Below are 20,295 nucleotides of genomic sequence, written 5' to 3' on the forward strand. Positions count from 1 at the left end.
AGGGAAAGGAGAAAAATGAGACCTAACGGTACAATAGGAACTTCAACTTTATGAATAAGGCTTTAATTCAACTGTATGCTTTAAAAAGCCAAAGGAGATGAAAGCAAATGTCAGTTCTCAGTGTGTGTGTCATATCTTTCTCATATTTTTAAATCTGCTCTCCTACTCTATTTAGGGAGAGTGTAAATACGGATTCAGTTATAAGCATGTTCGGGCTGGATAGAACATTGCTTATAATAGGAGATGGGAGATGTTTCATGGGCAAGTCCTAGCAAACCTAAAAGAAGCAAATAAATGTTTATTTGAACTGTGGCCAAGGATGGAGGAAGATACAGACCGTGCAACCCACATGTTTCCTTTGACGTGTTTAGAACCTACAGTCTGTCTTGCTGGGGAATGGCCAGTGCAAGCTATTTGTAGTTCACTGAGAAATTCATAACTGGGACCCGAAAAGGAGAAGACAGATCCGGGTGTGTCAAAAACCTAGTGCAAAATGAAATTTGAAATCCCAGGTGCATCGAGAATTCTGGCATCCATGAAGGACTTATGCAAGGAGAGGGGAGGTGAGGAGCAGTACTAGCCAGATGCGCCCACCCCAGGCCCTCGCCCTTCCCTGGAGGGACAGAGATCTCTGCGGAAAACATGGGAGTGGGCTTTGGGGCAGGTTGTCCATCAAAGTGCCATTTGGGGAAGACATTCGTCCGTGATAATTCTGTTGCGATATCAAGGTCTCTTTTCTCTCTTTCTGCCTTTTCTGAATTCTGATTTGGGAGCTCAGTTGCAAACAAATGGAACCTTATCACCTTTGGTCCTGGCAAGATCGCTGTCTTATGTATTTTTCTCTGTGTACTTATGTATCAATTCATTTAATTCTTGGTTTTCCTATGCCTCATTCTCTTCCCAGAGGCAGCTATTCTTTTGTGCTCCATACATTTTTGCATGAATTCTTATAAAATATTTATGGCTGTGTAAATGGCATCACTGTCAAAGTGGCCATGTGAGGGGCAGTGGGTGGCATATCTTATTCTCTTTCATTATTAAGCAGCATAGTTTTAACATACATCCATGTATCTATGCATCTGAATAATGCATTGTATCTAACTCCCATACATTTGCCTACCCACTTTCTCAGTAGTGACACCAGATTCCTTTTAAAGTCCATGCCAACACAGAAATGCCGCAGTAAACCCCTCACATGTGTTCCTCTATAAACCTGTGTAAGAATTTTGGAGGAATATATCCTCAGGAGCAGGATCTCTGGATCACAAGAATATGCATTTATATAATTTATCTAAATGGGTTCAGATTGTATTTTTGAGTGGCTTAACAAGCCAGTAATCTCACTATCAGTTCTAGGGGGTTCCTATAAACTCACGATCCCACCAACACATGATGTGCACCGGAGTTGACAGTCTGTGGCTCATGAGCCAAACACTGTCCACAGCATGTTTTTGTCAGTAAAGTTTTATTGACAACACTCATTTTTTCACATATTATCCATCAATACCTTAATGACACAATGGCCAAATCAATAGTTCAGACAAAACCTCTATGGCTTACAAAGCCTGCATATTTACTACCTGTTCCTTTACCAAAAAAAGTTTACTGAGCTCTGACACAGTGCTCTATTATTTGCTGTCTAATGGCTACAAAGTGATAACTAACTGTTTTAATTTGGATTTCTCTGGAAAGCGATACTTCTGAGCACTCATTCACTGGCTTCTTTGTCTAAAGGTCCTTTTTGTGAGGTACCATTCATATCTCAGGGCTCTTTCTCTCTCATCAGTTCCAGAGTAAAAGAGGCTTTTATCTTAATCCAAGAGAGAATAGCTAGAGCTTCGCGGACAACGCAGGTGAGCCTGGGGGTGAAGTTAACCTAACTCTTCCTTTTGTAGACAGAGCTCTGATCTCACCCACCTGACAGGTGAGTGTCCAGAGTGGGACTGAAGCCTTTTCCTCTGAGCCACAGTCCAGGGCCTCTCTCTCACCACCACACTGGAACTTTCTCTTTGGGTTACATTTCCAAAATGCAAATACCTACGCTTTGACTGTCGGTGAGCCGTGAGCTCAGGCTGTGAAGTTCTAGATGGAGGTAGAAGAGTCTCCTGCACGTCTTAGTCAATGCTTTCTCAGTAGCAAGTCCTGCTCTCCCTGCGAAGGAATTGTCCATAACAGCAGAGTCTGCAGATGGGACTCTTGTCTATCCTAACCTTCATTGACCTTTCCACAGGATACATTTTGCCTGGAATGTTAATAGTTAGTGCATTTTTTCATTTTTACTGCTTTACCAATAAATTTTCTAGCTACTGATTAAGGGGGTTTGGATGAGTCCTTTATCCATAGAAAGGACCAAATAAATTATTTTCATCAGACCTATAACACTTTATTAAGTAAGACTCATTTTATGTTTTGCAACAAAACGGAAGTGCTGTCATATGCGTGGACAGCTCCAGTCGCTTAGGCTTCTGGGATATTTATTCCCAAATCCTATTCAGGGAAGCCAAGATAAACAAATAGACCAACAGGGGAACTGAAACCGAGAACTGAGGATTGATCAGTAACAACTGAGATTCCCAAAACACCATAGACCAAAGGTGAGCTGCTTTTAGACAGGAGCTCTCGGGTCAGTCGTCTGCAGATGGTGCTGTAATAACTGGGCATCTGCGTGCAAGAAACACCTGGTTTCAGTTGTCACCGTGCGGGCTCCTGGCGTTTCACGGGGTTTCAGACCTAAATCATCTCACAAACCCGGAAGTCCTTAATCAATGAAAAGCACAGATAGATTTTCATCTAAGATTTCCCCAAAAAGAAATCAATGCAACCATTTTTTAAAATCTTCAGGTTCAGTAACTATGTACTAGAAATAAAAAGAGGGGCAGAAGTTCCCTTGAACTGTTTTAAAAACTGTCTCTTAAAATGTCAAAACACGACTTTCTGGTCCCCCATCTGTCTCTCTTAGATAGAAGCTGTCTTTCTCTCAGTAAATCCTTCCTACTCCTAAAAAATAATCTCAAAACACAACGAACTACAAAAAGATTCTAAAGAGTTTTAAATTTTATTTTAATAGGCCATTGTAAAACCAATGTAAAGTGAATTCACTTTAAACTCTTCTCCATGGCCAATACACTTCATGTTTATTTTTTTTCTAATGTTTGAAAGAATTTTATTTTTTTAACATTAGTAATTCATCACCTCTGGAAAAAAGTCCATCAAACATATAATGAAGAAATTAAAATACTAAAAATTCTTGGAGGTTTTTTTTAAGACCTTGATTTCAATACCCAGCATCCCACACACACAAAAAGAGAGAGAGAAAGAGAGAAGGAACCTGTATTTTTCACGAGACACTTTCTGTGCAAATATACATGTAAAATAAGTAATTTTTTACAAAAATGTGCTCACTTCATATACACATTACCTATATTCAGGCTGCATTTTTTTACCTGATATAGTCCTTTATTAGTATTGTTACAAATGACATTTATTGTATTGTATGAATCTTGCAGTGTTTAAATGATCAATACATATTGGTAGACATACACATTCTCTCTATGTTTTATAATGAATATCACTATCCATTTTTTTGGTTAGGAATCAGTTTGAAAAAAGGTTTTTTTTCCTTTTATTAGTACACATTTGCAGTACATAATCATTACATTGACTATAGGGAATTGATGCATGCGCATAACACATCTCAATTCTTATTTTTCCCCCTTCCCTCCACTCTCCACTTATTTTTCCAGCATCAGATTCATTTATTTATCTTATAAGAACTTATACAGTTAATTATCATACATATAGACTGAAAGCCAGACTAATGAGCCAAAGAATATATAAAACATGTAAGACAATTGTACTAAGTCAAGGTACACTTTTTTTGTTGTTGTTGTTCCGGGGTTGAACTCAGGACCTTGCTCTTGTGAGGCAGGTGATGGAACCACTGAGCTAAATCCCCAGCCCAAGATACACTTTTAGATACATTGTCTGTGCTGGATTACAATAATTTTTTTCCTCTCTCTCTCTTTTCCTATTATCTCTCCTTTATTTCATATCATATATCATATATAAATATACATATTTTGAATTTTTCTTGCAAGAGAAACCATGTACTGTTTAAGCTTGTGTGTCTGAGTTACTTCAGTTAACATCTTCTTCTCAAAGTGCATCCATTTTCCACAAATGACTCAGGTTTATCCTTCTTTGTAGCAGAGTAGTACTCCATTGATATAAATATCACGTTTGCTTTAATCCACTCATCTGTTGACACTTAGGCTGTTTCCAAGATGTGGTCATTATGAATCGGGCTGCTATAAACACGGATACACATATATCACTGTGGTATGATGTCTTTATTTTAATCTGCACTTCCCTGAACCATTTCTGTCTTTGGTTTCCCGAGAACACTCATTGTGGAAGAACTGAAACCACCCAGCCCAAAAGAGCTCCTGGAAGCCAGGGAACCGCTTGTCCTCGTTCCTCCTCCAGCTCGAGCATCTATGGTTCTGGCCACCTGCTACCCATTCCGGCCAGAGCAGACAAACCCACGGACGTGGAGGCCCATGGTCCCCATGATCCAACGTGACCTGAAGGAAACCAAGGTAGGGTTGAAGAAAGAATGGAAGCACCGTGTGGCTTCTCCATTACACTTAACCACTCACATTTGTATCAGCAGTTGGCAGTGAAGGAGTCTTCTGAAAGACCAGGCAGCACCCAACTAAAACACAACTGGAGAGAAGGCTTTGCAGGCGTAAAAGGAGTTGACAGCATCAGGAAATGCAGGATACAGGCTGGACCACGGTGCTGAAAGTTTCCCTCCGCTATGAACCAGCTCTTACTGGTTGATGAGTTCTCTCATCAGCACCTGGAGAGGATGGAGGGCTGGATCCTAATAATGTTAGAGAGTGGGCAGCACCAGAGGCCCCAGGAGGCAGGCACCCCAGGACGGCCACGCTCCCAGACAGCAGCACACCCTCGGGGGGGCAAGGTGTTCATCAGCCGAGCATGGGCCAATGGCAGCTCACCTTGCAGCCTGGCTGGCAGGAAGTCAGCACACAGGGCCTTGCTTTGCACCGACTTGGGGAAGTCGCTCGGAAGCAGCTGGGCCCACAGCTGGATGCTTTGCCTGAACCTGTCACACAACAAGCTGGCTGGCAGGGCGGGGACTTTCGGCCACAACTGTGAGAAGTGGGTCCACCGCAGGTGGGTTGGCCACAGGAAACTGGCTTGCAGGGGCACTTCTCAGAACAAGGGGACTGGCAAGTGGCCACTGGCTGGCAGATGAAGGATATAGGAGACACTGGTTGGCAGTGACATGACTGGGAAGGAGAGGCCACCCAGCAAGCAGGACTGCAAGAACTCAACATGTAAGTCATTGGCTGGCAGGAAACAGGAGTGCAGGGAACGGACTGACAAGGCTCAAAGATATAGCAGACGGGTTGGTAATATGTGGCACTGCAGGGCTGGTCCTCACCTCCAGTGGGGTGCCATGAGCCTCCTTGGCAGCAGGTTGGTTGGCATGAACCAGCTGCAGAGAGAACTTGTGGGCAAGACGTTTCAGCACAGGAAGTTACTTCTGAGCCAGACAGCTGGCAGGATTTCACATCATGGCAGATGGATTGGCCACACGCTGCCTGGCATGGCCCAGGTGTACACACAGGTTCCCGGCAGGAACTTTGTTGGCAGGAGCTGGCATCACAGTACTTTGTCTCACAACGAGAGGAGTCCAAGCAGGATGGAGGAGGGGAGGAGACTGGACGAGGAGAGTGACCAGTGCTGGATTCGGAGCAGGCAGTGCTGGGGCATATGGGTTGGCAAATAAAACCCACACAAGACATGTCGGAAAGGTAGGGAGCTTGGGAAGAAATGGGTTCACAGCCCCTCAGGAGGCTGCTGGGCAGCTGATGGCTTTCTTGGCATGTGACCAGCTGCCACGTTCTGCTCTGGCAGGAACTGGGCAGACAGATAGCATTTCCGACTCTGCCACCTCTTGGGGACATGGTGGTGGTAGGCACCGCTGGAGTAGCCAAGTCCTTTCCAGGACAACAGCTGTTCACCATGGCGCTCATGCCAACCTTGCTGGGGAGTGGCAAACTCAGGATGTCTGCGTTTGAAAGATCTTACACAGAGAGGCATTTATAGTCCTTTGCCAGGGGTGTTGGCACCACAAATAGCATCTTTCCTTGTTATTGTTTTTACTCATTTGCATACCAACATCTGATTAGAAAGCTTTAGGAGTCCCAGAGATGTCTCCACTTAAAAAAATGTATCTGTTAAGTCAGAAGTTCTCTTTGCTGAACCTGCATTCATCAGTGCTGCTCTGGGATGAGCTGTCTCTTTTACAGGTTGGGCCCCAGCCCTGCTGAAGCAGGTGCTACCCCTCATCAGGAGGCCTCCCCCAAGCCACCACACCCTGTCTTCCTCCAGGAACACATCCCCATGCCATCTGCACATTCCGGAAGTGAAGCTCTGACCCTACCTGGAGACCGGTACCAATAACAAGGAGCAGAAAAGTAGGTGCTGGATCCCAGGGACACTTAAGTGTCTCCACCTCTTCCTAGAACCGAAACTTTATTAATAATACAACCAGTAGCAAATGCAGAGGCTTCCACTGGCTGCATACTTATCTATACCAAGCCCATGACTGCATATCTCATTTACCCTGGAAATGAACTTAGTGAGCATAATTGTCATCACTATGTTAGAAGTGGTAAACCTGACTCAGAGAGTTGACATCATGTTCCTCAGATTATATACAAACTAAGGAGTATTCAAACCTAGCTGGGCTCATCCTGAAATTCCTGACCTGAACCATCTATTTATTAGACTTCCTGGCATTGGGGAGATGGGAGAAAGACTTGAACAGCAATTGGAGCATGGCCTTTGGACAACAGCTGACAGCACTGGCTTCTGAGCAGGTTGCCCAGGCCCTGGTCTGGGGATCATCTGCCCACTGCTGCAACTGTAATTATCAGCTACAGCAAACTAGTTGAATGTTTGCCTCTACTTAGCAACACACCCAAAAATGACCTTTTCATTTGGGAAGTTTTAAAACAGAAAATATTTAATCAAGAAGAATTAGAAGTCCGGCATGGTGGTGCATGTCTGTGATCCCAGCGTTCTGGGAAGCTGAGGCAGGAAGATCACAAGGTTGAGCCCAGCCTGGGAAATGCGGCAACTTCCTGAGGCACTGCTGCAAAATAAAATGTATTTTAAATGGGCTGGGGATGTAGCTCAGTTCAAAGGCCCTGGATTCAATCCCCAGTATCAGAGCAAAGAGGAGGAGGAGGACGAGGAGGAGGAGGAGGAGAAAGAGAAGAAGGGGAAGAAGAAGGGGAGGAAGAGGAAGGAAGGGAGGAGGAGGGGAGGGCCAAGAGGAGAAGGAGGAGGCAGGGGAGGCAAAGAGCCTCATAATATGGAGTCAGCAGCACATGATTTCTAAAAGTGTAAAGCTACAACTGCCAGAAGTACTATCAGGATATCACTGCAAAGCAGGCGTGGTTAAATCAGTTCCTTCCAAGAGGAATGCATGAGGGGCTTCCCCTACCCTTCTCCTCCTCTGAGCTTGTCCAGGCTCTACATGACCAACCAATGTCTTTCCATCCATCCATCCACCCATCCATCCATAGCGATCCATCATCCACCCACCCAGCATCTGTCCGCACCCATCCACACTGGTCCACATCCTGGCCTGGCTCATGCTGGAATCATGTGATGGAATGGGAAAGTCAGACAGGGCTGGTCTTGATTTCCAGCTCTGCTCCTAGCTCACAGTCAGACTTGTTAACTGGTTACCTAAGTCTTCAAAGTGCCAAGATTTTCTCAACTGCGTTGCTGTTTTTCTTGAGGTGTTTCCATTCTTTTTTAGCTGCCCCACAAATTACTGAAAATGCCCACAATTCTGGAGAATACTTTGCAAAGTACCAGCTACAAAATACCTTCTCCTTGAACCTCTTCTCCCTCTTTTTAAAAGGATAAAAACTTTTCCAATCAGCACAATAACTGGAAAACATTTGCCTGGTCATTAAAATGCTTTTGTCCTGCCATTGCTTTTATGTCACACCATGCATGGCATCTTGTGTTCACCTTCTCATCTGTGCTCCCTTTGGCATCTTTCAAACTGTAGGGAACCCTGCACTGTGCTTTATTCCTGAATCCTTGTACCCCAAAGCTATGTCTCCCAAGAGAAAATACTTTGGTTTTACCAAATAGATCAGTTAAACAGGAACATGAATGTATTTGAGTGCTTTTGCTCTCATTTTCTTTCTTCTTAAGGAAACCTCTAGTAGAGAGAAAAATCTCTATTTTGTGTGGTCTGAGGCACTAAAAACATGTATGTCACCAAAGACATCTTGTGACCACATCAAGAAATATGGTGAGCAGTCATCTGTGTCACCTGTGTCGCGATGACTGTAGCCCTCACATCCTCCTGCCCTCACCGACCCGGTGTCCGTGTCCCAACTGCAGCTTCCAGTGCAGATATTTCCGTCTCCTGATAGGAACTCACATGGGTGGTCTCCAGTGTACAGACGGACCCTCTGCACTCTTCCTCATCCATCTTTAGGTAGCCACTCATTTCCTCCAGGGTAGGGAAGAGGGTTCCTTGGGAATGACAAGTCTTTGACCTCCTATCAAGCAGCCAGAGAATTTCCTCATGAACAGCTCCAAAACAGAAAGGGGCTACGTGTGTGAGTACAGTCACACTGGCTGGGTTCTACCATCTGCTCTACCATTCCTAAGCAGGTGACTTTAGCAAACAAAAGGGGCAGAGAAGGTGAGCTGGTCCCAGCACCCAGAAGGAAGCTCCCCCACTGCCATCCCAAGCTCCTAGGGCAGAGAAACTGAGCCGGTCCTAGCACCCAGAAGGAAGCTCCCCTGCTGCCATCCCAAGCTCCTAGGGCAGAGAAGGTGAGCCACGCAGGTGCCAGAAGCACACCGCCCCCCCACCTTGGAAATGAGAAGACGTGTAAACAAGTCTCAAAAACAGACTTCTGGATCACTTACAGCCACCCCAAAGGGAAACGAGACAGAACAATCTGATACTCAACCACCTGGACTCTCTGAACTGGCAACAAAAGAGGATCTGGGAAAAATGAAATCAGAAATAATTACTCAGATAACAGCAAAGATTTTGCTCATGGTGCAAGACACGATTAATAAATCTAGAGAGGGCACAGATTAAAAAAATAGAGGATTTGAGGAACCTGATGGAATCCCAACATCGGAAACAAATGGAATCCATAAAACAGTTACAAACAGATTTCCAGGAGATTAAAAACTCCATCGAAAGTCTGCACAGCAGAATGAACCAATGTGAGGATAGAATTTCAGATATAGAAGAAAAGATTGCAATTAGTGACCAGGAAAAGAAAAATTGCCTTAAAATTGTAAAGAAACATGAGAAATCAATCCAGCAGCTGCTAGACTATGCAAAGAAGAATAACATAAGACTGATTGGAGTCAATGAAGAAACAGGAGACAGTGCAGATGACATAAAAAAACTGTTCACAGAAGTGATGGCAGAAAACTTCCCAAGAAGGAGAAAAGAATTTGACATACACATAAGTGAGGCATATAGGACTCCAAAGAGCCTTGATCAAAAAAAATCTACACATAGGCATATAATAGTTAGGATTCCAGAAATCCAACAGAAGAACAAAATTCTACAAGCAGTGAGAGGAAAGAAACAAATCACATACAAAGGAAAGCAAATCAGAATCACAGAAGACTTTTCAATGCAAACCCTCAAGGCAAGAAGAGCTTGGAGTGATGTATTTCAAGCCCTAAAGGAAAACAGCCCCTAACCCAGATTGATGTACCTTGCAAAACTATCTTTCAAAATTGATGGAGAAATAAGATACTTTCATGATAAAGAGCACCTCAGGAACTTCATGAATATCAAACCAGCACTCCAAAAATTTTAGACAATACCCCAGGAAAAGACACTGAGGATCACAACCCCAGGAAACCCAGCAGAATGAATCCATTGGGCGTGACAAATTAAATGCAAAGGGGGAGAATCCAACAAAAAGAAAAAGTCATGACAAGGCTTTTAAAACTTTGAACTTCATCTCCCTAATGAGTGTATAATTCAGTCTTGTTATTGTACTGATTAGTATTTTTCTGATTCTAGAGTTGCACACATTTCCTTGTGCTGTACTGGCTATTTATCATCTTCTTATGTCTACTTTTTAATTGGGTTGTCTATTAATGAGCTCTAAGAATTCTTCATATATTCTGCTCATAGGTTATATGCATTGTAAATATGGTCTGTTTAAGGACTACTTTTCATTTTAATGATGTCATTTAAAGTTCTAAATTTTGATGGAATCTCATTTATCAATTTTTTTCTTTTATACATCATGTCTTTTGCATCCTAGGTAGTTCTTGCCTACCCTGAATTCCTAAACATTTTCCCTTGTAATTTCTTCTTAAAGTTTTATACTTTTAGGCTTTCATATTTAGGTTCATAGATCCCTTCAAGTTATTTTCATGTATGGAAATAAAGGGTTGAGGTTAATTTTTTATATACGGATACCAGGTGTTCTAGTGCCGTTTGCTGAAAACACTATCTCTTCCTCAGCTCTTGAATTGAGTTTATATTTTATAAAATGCTAATGTTAAATAATCTTTCAAAATTCAGTGGACCATATATGTATGGCTCTATTTCTAGATTCTCTGTTTTATTCAAATGATCTATATGTCTTTCCTTATACCAACACTGCCTTGATTACTGTAGCTTTAGAAGAAGTCTTAAAATTAGGTACTAAATGTCTTCCAACACTGTTTTTGTTTTTGTTTTTGTTTTTTTAACTTTTCTAGGTCCTTTGTACTCCTACATAACTTTTAAATTTCAATATCCAATTCTTCATTTATAGCAAGTATACACAGACCTGAATTTTTATATATACCTTGTGTTTTCTAATCCTGCTAAATTCAAATATAAGTTCTAGGGCCTCCTAAAGATTTCTTAGTATTTTCTTTGTAGATGATCATTTCATCTACATATAAAGATTTTGCTTCTACCTTGCCAATCCTATCCTAATTGTGTCATTTTATTGTCAGACTATTTTGGTGGGGCCTAGGTTTCAAAGTTTAATGGACAGATAAAGAGTAAGCAAATCTGCCCTTGTTCCCCACCTTAAGGAGAAAGCATTGTATCTTCTCCGTTCATATAAGGCATTCTCACTGGAAGTATGGAGTACCTGTCTTTAATCTGTTGAGAAGGTTCTGTTCTACTTCTGGTCTCCAGATAGCTTTTACCATGAACAGCTGTAGAATTTAGTCCAATACTTTTTCTCCGACTAGTGACAAGATCATATGGCTTTTTCCTTTCCTCTGTTAAAATGATGACTTTTGGGGATGGATCTTCCAAAGCTGAACCAACACTGCCATCCCTATAACAAAACCACTTTCTACATCCTGCCAGATCTGACTTCTAATAGTTTGTTTTGTTAAACAAATTTCTATCTATGTTCATACTTTTTTCTTCTATTATCTTTATCCAGTTTTAGGATTAGCACAATGTTGATTCCTAAAATGAGGGGAGAAGTGTCCCTTCTTTTTTCTGCTTTAATTGTTTGATATAATTTATCAGTTAAAATGTATATGAGCCTGCTGTTGTCATATAGGTAGGTTTTCAAGCTAGGAATATACTTTCTTTAATAGGTGCTATCCAAATTTTATATTTCCTCCAGAGTTAGTTTCATTAATTTGTCTTCCAAGGTACTTCTTAAAAGTTGTCAAATTTATTTCAAAACAGATTTTTGAAATATGCTTTCTATATCCTTTTAAATTCTGTAAAATCTGTAGTAATGTCTCTTAGATCTTGATATTGTAATTTTAAAAATGTATAATTGATATTGTGTGACAGGAAGAAAAGATCTAAAGGAGCAGGGGAAGTGGGAGGGCCAGGGGAAAGGAAAAAAGGGAAAAGAAAAAATATGAGAAAAGGAAAAAAATGGAAACAAAGTCTTTGCAAATAGGGAAGGGTGGAGGCGGTGAAGGGAGGGCAGAGGAAGGGGAAAAAAATAAGAACCAAGATACTCATGTAAAGGTACAAGATCCCAATGATGAATGTAACTGTATTTTATACCTAAAATGTACCAATAAACTTAATGGGAAAAAAAAGAAATATGATGAGCCATAAAAACCACAAGCTTCAGACCAAACTGGGTTTTAGTCATGTATGTTACTTACTATTGATTTTCTCAATTTTGTATCTCTCTCTTACTCTCTCCTCATGTATGTGCATATGGCCTTCCAGGGCTTACTTATATGAGCCAGCATTATGTTAGTAAGGTGCACCTGTGTTGAAGTGTGTAGTCATTGTTCAGTTGCTTTCACTGTGTATAATATTCCATTGTGTGAATATACCACAACTACTTGTCTGCTGCTGATAGGTGCCTTGTCTGTCTTTCAGCTGTTTCATTTCATAGCTAGAAAAGAAAATAGGGGGAAAGAAATCTTACCTCACAGAATTGCTGTGATATATAAAACAGTAAGTCCAGTGTTTCATACAGAGACTTAACACCCTAGCTAACTACTCATTTGGCCCTGGAAGGAGAAAGAAATAAATTCCAATGGCCTAATGAGATAGTAACTCCAACACCAATGTACAGAATAAGTTTCCCTTTTGGCTTTCGTCCTCCAGTGGTTCTCAAATGAGTGGGTTTGCAGCCCTGAAGGTATTTGGCAAGGTCTAGTTGGTGGGCACCAGGATTGCTACAATGTATAGGACAGACCCCATCACAGAGAATTGCCCACGCCAAAATGTCAACAGTTCCAAAGTCAAGAAACCTGGTCTATCTCTGCCTATGCTGGGGGTCGGGGGGGCTCATGCTCTACCTTGAGGACAAGAGACTCTTCCTTTGAAGATTGTGAGAGGAAACCTATGGAGTCCACACAGTGTCTGTGGGAGACCAGGAAAAGATAAGAAAAATTGTCCCTCAGAAAACCTGGGTTATTCAAACTTCCCTATTGGAAGTATGACCTCCATTTGCTGTTTCATCCCACTTCAGACCCCAAACCCACTGGCTTCTTCCAGGACCATGTCCTTCCATTAGGTCCCCAGATCAAGGCCAGAGGGGCTTCCCAAAACCCAGTGCCCCTGGTTATTTAATGCAGCTTCACACCATCCTGTTCATAAGGCTCTTTCCTGGTCCATCAAAATGGAATCCATATGGTAGACACTTTAGATATGTTCTGCTAATTCTCATGAGCCAGGTTGATAGGTATGACTAGACCTATTTCAGGGTTGAAGATACTCCAAATCACAGCAATAAGTAATTCCTGTAATATTTTAATCCTCAAGATTGTAATCTTGGCCAAACTTCAAAACTCAGGTTGTTTTTCACCACACTGTGTTGCCGTGGGGACTTCACCCGGTCTGGTCACAATCTGCTCGACTTTGGGCATTGCCTACGGCTATGAGTGGGGACAGTGCAGCTACTGCCCAGAGCTGTTGTGATGCTCAAATGAGCAATGTAAGGGATCGTTACTTTCCATTCAGCCTTTTCATCCGTGCATGTACTTCTGCCAGAGATCATGGAAAAAACTGGAATTACAAGACAACCTGAACAGTTTCCTCCCCTGGTTATTTAAGAGATGCCGATGAAAACAACACTGAGATTCCACCTCACCCCACAAAGAATGGCTGCCATCAAGAAATCAACCAATAACAAATGCTGGCGGGGGCCTGAGGAGAAAGGAACCCTTCTCCATTGCTGGTGGGAGTGCAGACTGGTGCAACCACTGTGGAAATCAGTATGGAGAGACCTCAAAGAACTAGGACTGGAAGTCCCATTTGACCCAGCTATTCCCCTGCTGGGGATCTTCCCAAAAGAATTTAAAAAATCATATCACAGTGATATATGTGCACCCGTGTTTATAGTGGCACCGTTTGTGATAGCTAAAGTTTGGAAACAGCCCAAGTGCCCATCAACTGGAAACTGGATAAAGAAGATGTGGTTTTTTATAAAATGGAGTACTGCTCAGCCATAAAGAATGAGAAACTAGTGCTCACTTCGGCAGCACATATACTAAAGAATGAGAAACTAGAGACATTTATAGCTAAATGGATGCATATTGAGGCCATCTTCTTAAGTGAAATAAATAAGACACACAGGTAAATACCGAACAGTTTCTCTAGTGTGAGAAACTGAAAGTGTAAATAAGGATTAAAATGAATAATTGATAATCTGAAATAGGAAGAAAAGATTCAAAGGGGTAGGGGTGGCAGGAGGGGAAGGGGAGAGATCAGAGTTACAGGCTGGAAGCTGGAAATAATCCATATATACATCCTGTTTAAAACTATAGGAAGAGATGTAGATAGAGACTAGGCTGGAGCTTATCAGTGGGTTGGGAAGACAGAGTCACTGAGATCAAAGGAGAGAAGGGTGTGTTTCCAGAAGAAGCACATACAGCTAGGTACAGTACACGGTACTCGACAGTGTGATAAATGACTGTTACTGTTTTATGTACTTATCATAACATGCTGTGCTTTTCATCCTTTACAGCATAATCCTACTTATATAAAAGAGTTTACTGTAAAACAGTGTGCTGCTATGCCAGTGGTAGCCTCATGTATCTCGTGTTTAACTGCGGATTTGGATAATATCAAGGGGCCATCACGGATGATTGACATATACCTTCTCAGTTTGCTCTTAGAAGTTGGCACTCTGTGTGGTACTTTGCAATACACACAGATGAAATTGCCTAGTAACGTATTTCTCAGATTGTATTTCCATCATGTGTCACATGACTGTATTGAAATTTAAATTTTAAAAATTTGACCTATGTGGAGTCTACTATAGCTAATTAGAATTTTTTTCCAGACCACTATTTGTTCAATATTAGTTTTGAAAATCTTTCTAAAACTAATCACATCCTTTGATGTCTTGTTAATGCTTGGGATTTTTTTTAAGTTATATGGAAAAATGTTTAAGTACTTTTCGGTTTTGCTTTGGTTGAGTTCTATTATATTTGAATATTATTATAGTTTTTTCCTTTGCATTGCTTTTCTTTGAATAATTTTAATTTTGTATATGTGTGTGTTTAGTGAATGATAATAAAGTTAGACATTTAAAAAAAAAAAAACCAGTGCCCTTCAGGTTCCTGCCCCTCATACAGGTACCCCAAGCACCTCTGCCTAGCACCCAAGGCCCAGCCTAGGTAGATCACCACCTACTCGGACCTCAAGCTCCCCTGTCCTCTAAGGACACTTCTGCCCAAGCCATGCTTAATGACCATTTTACTGCTAAGGCCCATACATTTGGTATGTTTTTCAGGCCTCCAGAGCTCTTTCTTCCCTGTTCATTACTGGTTAATTCCTACTTGTGCTGAAAGGTCCAGCTCCAGAATCACACTCCCCAAGAATTTTTACCTGTTTCCCCCCACACCTTGCTGAGTTCACAGACCCTGAGGTTAGCACAAAGAAATACAATTGTCTCATTGTCTATATGTCATCCTGCTAGTGAGCTACTTGAGACTGGGGACTGAGACTTTTGTCTTTTCATTCTGAGAGTCCAACCAAGTTTCTGGCACCTATTTAACAACTATATAATAATACTAGATGAGTGGACTAGTGGATGGATGGATGGATGGATGGATGGATGGATGGAAATGGATGTAGGTGGAGGGATCGATAGATGGATGGGTAGGTGGGTGTATGGACACAGATAGATGGATGGGTGGGTGGATGGATGACGTGAATAATAGATGGGTAGATATGGATGATAGTTGGATGGATGAAAATGGAAGTAGATGGAGGAATGGGTGGATGGATGAGTAGATAGATATGATTAGATGGGTGGGTAGATGGATGGGTGATATGGATGATGGATGGACAGATGTGGTTGGATGGATAGATGGATGGATGGAGATGAATAGATATGGATGGATGATATGGGTAATGGATGGGTGGATGGGTGGGGTGAAAGTTGGATGGATGGAAATGAATGTAGATGAAGGATAGAGGAATGGATAAGTGGATAAATATGATTAGATGGGTGGGTGGCTGGCTGGATGGATGGGTGGGTGGATATGGGTTATGGATGGATAGATAGATGGATGAGTATGGATGGGTAGATGAATGGAAGGATATGGATGGATGGATGGATGGATGGATATAGATATGGATGGATGGATATGGGCAGATATATGAATGGATGGATGAGTGGGTGGATGGATGATGGATAGATGTGGATGGAGATAAACAGATGGATATAGATGGATGGATATGGATGGATGGATGGATGAGTGGATGAATGGATGGATATGGATGTGTGGATGGATGGATGAGTATGGATGGATGGATATGGATGGTAGATGGGTGGATAGAAATGGATGTAGATATAGGGATGGATAGATGAATGGATGAGTAAATGGATATGGATGGATGAGTGAGTGTGTGGGTGGATGGATGGATGGATAACTGGAGGTGGCTGGTGGGCAAAAGGTGAATGGAGCACAGAGAAAGGGCAGTCAGCCCAGCCAGGGGCAAGGTGGGCAGCCTTCCAGAGGAGCCCTGACCCTGTGGGTGAGCAGATGCTAAGCCAGCTAAAGATATGGATGGATGGAGATGAATAGATAGATATGGTTGGATGGACAGACAGATGGATATGGATGGGTGGATGGATAAATATGGATGGATGGATGGTATGGACTGATGTACAGATTAATACGGATGCATGGATGGATGAAACTGCTCTCCACAATGAAACAGGTCTTCGGATAAGATTATGGCACTAATGGAACAAGAAGAGCACATCACTTAGCCACTTTTATTGGACCGTTAAATGGATCTCACTGAGGAAGTGCCAGAGGAACACACACCGGAAGTGAGCCCATGCAGGGGAAGAGAAATCATGTTGAGTCGGGAAAGATACCGGTGTTAGGCGAAGCAGCTCTTCTCAGCTGAGTGACAGAACACAGAATGTCCCCTCTCCAGGACCACCAGGACCCTGACATTCCTGATGAGTTCTCTGAAGCATAAGCAGGTGCTGAGTGGCAGAGCAGAAGGGAAGGAGTCTAGCTAAGTCCCAGTGAGCTTCGCAGAGGGCAGTCCCACTTCCTTTCCAGCTTGTGGCTTGTTCTGCAGGAGCTGGCGGGCTGGGGCCTGGTCAGCGATTGGCAGGCTTGCTGGCAGCAGGCTGGGCTGCCGCTGTCTCTCGAGGAACTGGGCTGGCTGGCTTGGCCTCCGAGGGCTGGCCTGGACTCACCTCAGAGACCTTGGGCTTGCCTGGAGCGGCATCAGGGCAATCGGGCCGGCTGGAGGGGGAATTCTTGCCATCGCGTTTGTCGGAGTCGGACTCAGCACATGGCTGGCGGGGGAAGATGGGGCGGTAAGAATAGGAGGCCAAGTAGGCCGGGCGGCGCAGCATGGAGTAGCAGGCTCCATAGCAGGCCGGTCGGTAGCAGGCCGGTCGGTAGCAGGCCGGTCGGTAGGAGATGGAGGTCAGGTAGGGCTGCCTGTAGGTGACGGGCGCCTCGCAGAGGGGGCGGCAGACGGGGCGGTAGGCGGCAGTGCTGCAGGGTGGGTTGCAGGAACTGGGGATGTAGAAGGTCCGGTGATGGCAGGTTGGCTGGCAGATGGCAGAAGCCGAGGAGCCTGGACGTCCGCACAGAGGCTGGCCCGAGCTGGGTGGGCTGGAGACAGGCTCGCAGCAGACAGAGCGACAGCGCGTGACTACATAGGAGGGTTGGCACGGGCTGGGCACACAGACGCAGGGGAGGCAGGGGCTGGGCTCCGAGCAGAAGGGCTGGCTGGTGCTGGAGACGCCACATGAGGACTCTTCACAATCCGGGGCACACGGGGCCTCGGAAGAGCTTGGGGTGCAGCAGACCGGGCGAACACAGACGGGTTGGCAGACGGGCTGGCAGACGAGGGCCACACAGCCCGCCGGCTGGCAGGAGCTGGTTCCTGAGCAAGGCGGAGAGCAGGGGCTGGAGTCGCAGCAGGCGGGCTGGCAGCTGCTGCTGGCAGAGCAGGCGCAGGGACAGCAGCTGGGTGTGGGGCACACCGGCTGGCAGCACACAGACTCACAGAGCATGGGCTGGCAGGAAGCAGGCACTGTGCAGACTGCTGGGCAGCAGCTGGGCTCGCAGAGGACCGGCTGGCAGGAAGTGGGCACACACAGCACCACTGGCTGGCAGGGAGTGGTGTCACAGCACACGGGCTGGGCACAGCTGCTCACCGAACTGGACGGCTCACAGATGTCGGCCTCGAAGCACAGAGGCTGGGCACAGCTGCTGACGGAGCAGGTTGGCTCACAGATGGTAGCTTCGAAACACACGGGTTGGCAGCAGCTGCCCTCAGAGCAGGACGGGTGGCAGCATTGTGAGCCGCAGCTAGTGGACCCGCAGCTGTCTTCACAAGTTACCAGTTGCCACGTCTGGCTCCGGCAGGAACTGGGCAAGCACACAGGTCCCCCACAGCTCACTTCGGTGGAGCAGAGAGAGACGGCTGGCAGGGAAGGGCATCTTCTAGAGCAACAGCTGCTGGGCATGGTGAGAGGCTCTGCTTCCTTGTGAGTGTGAGGAGGTGGCTGCCTGACTATGGCAGGAGGTGGCTGCCCGACTGTACCAGCTTCTCTGTGGCCCTCTCTTTTATACTCCCTCCCTGAGGCACGCTGTTTGGGGAACCTTGCTTCTTTTCCTCATTGCTTTTGTACCAGTTTGCAGAGGAACAACTTATTATGCCAAGGTCTGTTGATCTAGGAGTTGTTTATCCACCCATGAAGAAGTTTGTTTATTGGCCGGCTAAATTTGGAATCCTCAGAGTTACAGCTAGTCTTGGAACAAGCATCATCACCTGGAAGCTGGATGCTCCATACTTCCTAGCATTGTGTACAAGGAAAGAGGAAAGGAACTTGTAATTTACCCACACTATGCCCCGGGCTGGGCATAGAGGATGCCCACATGAATGTGACCTCCTCTTCCTCTGCCATCCTCAGGGACCTCATTCTGGCGGGCACATGAGAACTCAGACAAACTCACTGCATGGGATTCATGCCACAGAGACACATGGGTTAGTAGAGCGAGGTGGTGACCAACCCAGTCCAGGAGCGGAGATCTAGGCTGGGTTTTAAATGACTGCACCTTACAGTAACAATCATACTTCAAACCACCAGCAGCTCCATGGGACAGAGGTGACTGTCCCCCAGTACACATGGCCAAGTGGGAGGGAGAGTCAGGAGGCTGTCACTTGCTGAGGATCTTGTACAACCTGCCCTTCATGTGCCCTTCATGTCCCTTCTCCACAGCGGCTATGTGGACTGACCTTGCTCAGGCGACTTCGTTGACGAAGCCACACATCACGCCTCCACCCTGACACCGCCTTCCGCCATGCTCCACGAGCAGCCCCTCCCAGGACAGTCGCTCTGCCTGGCCCTGGAAAGCCCTCGCCCTCGCCTCTTCCGAGCTTCGCCTGATCACCAGGCTCCTCCTGGCCCTTGGAAAGATGCTTCCCTGATCCAAGGCTGAAGAGGAAAGACAGGAGGTCACGGGGGGCTGCCCAGGTTATCTCTCCAAGACACAGCAGACAAGACAGAGATGAGCGAGACACGAGCCCCGGTTTCCTAGTACGAAGCCGTGCCGCTCTGCTCAGGCAGGGCCTGTCTGGCCTCTATCCTGGGTCTCCCCCTGGGGAACGCTGAGCCCCTGCGCCATGCTCCCCGCCCTCCTTTCCTTCGTTCACCGTTCCCCTCAGCCAACCCTGGGTTCCATGCGCAGGATACAACACATGGAGCTGCAAACTCAGCCAGAAGCGGTACGAGTGTCGAAGAAAGACGCGCACATCTGTAAGCAGTTGTGTACAGCTTCCCCGCACTGTAACGACTGCGCTGGCACTTGGGGCACCAGGCGAAGTACAACCACGGCTTTGGGGCAGCTGGGGGACCTTCTGAATCCGTCTGATGGCCGAGTTGAACCCCCCGAGGAGCAGGATGAAAGAGCGGTAAAGGCAGGAAAAGGATGAGTGTGGAAACCAACACAAAAGCAGGATGTCCAGTCCAAAAATATGGTGGACATTTTAAACCTTTTTAAATTTACTACAGAAAAGAGGTATTGCCATGAATTTCCCTCAGAATCTACCCCGTGACTTCAGACACACTTTTTCCACTGTGCTTGCCACTTTCTGAGGCAGTTCTGGAAGTCCTTTCTTGGGTGTCTTTGGTTGCCTTGTTGTGGCTGCCTCGATGTCCTGAATCAATTCCAGTCCTTCAAAGCGTTTACCTTTCATGGACATTTTGACTTTGGGGAGGAGCCATTCCAACACCGGGACCCCATCATTCTTGGCAA

General features: G+C 44.9%; 2 protein-coding genes across 2 annotated transcripts; both read right to left on the reverse strand.

Annotated features, from left to right (window-relative positions):
• Positions 1-4,991: 4,991 nt before the first annotated feature.
• Positions 4,992-6,056, reverse strand: Krtap29-1 (keratin associated like protein 29-1). Its single transcript, XM_021240345.2, has one exon. It carries the CDS (start codon positions 6,054-6,056, stop codon positions 4,992-4,994), a length of 1,065 nt encoding a protein of 354 aa, XP_021096004.2.
• Positions 6,057-16,766: 10,710 nt separating this feature from the next.
• On the reverse strand, positions 16,767-18,559 carry Krtap16-1 (keratin associated protein 16-1). Its single transcript, XM_004859404.2, has one exon. The coding sequence runs from the start codon at positions 18,501-18,503 to the stop codon at positions 17,118-17,120; it is 1,386 nt and encodes a 461-aa protein (XP_004859461.1). The 5' UTR covers positions 18,504-18,559; the 3' UTR covers positions 16,767-17,117.
• Between the last annotated feature and the right edge of the window lie 1,736 nt (positions 18,560-20,295).

This window comes from Heterocephalus glaber, unplaced genomic scaffold (genome assembly GCF_053883595.1).
Source record: "Heterocephalus glaber isolate CG9 unplaced genomic scaffold, H.glaber_assembly_v1.0 deba00001773, whole genome shotgun sequence".
Taxonomy (NCBI): domain Eukaryota; kingdom Metazoa; phylum Chordata; class Mammalia; order Rodentia; family Bathyergidae; genus Heterocephalus; species Heterocephalus glaber.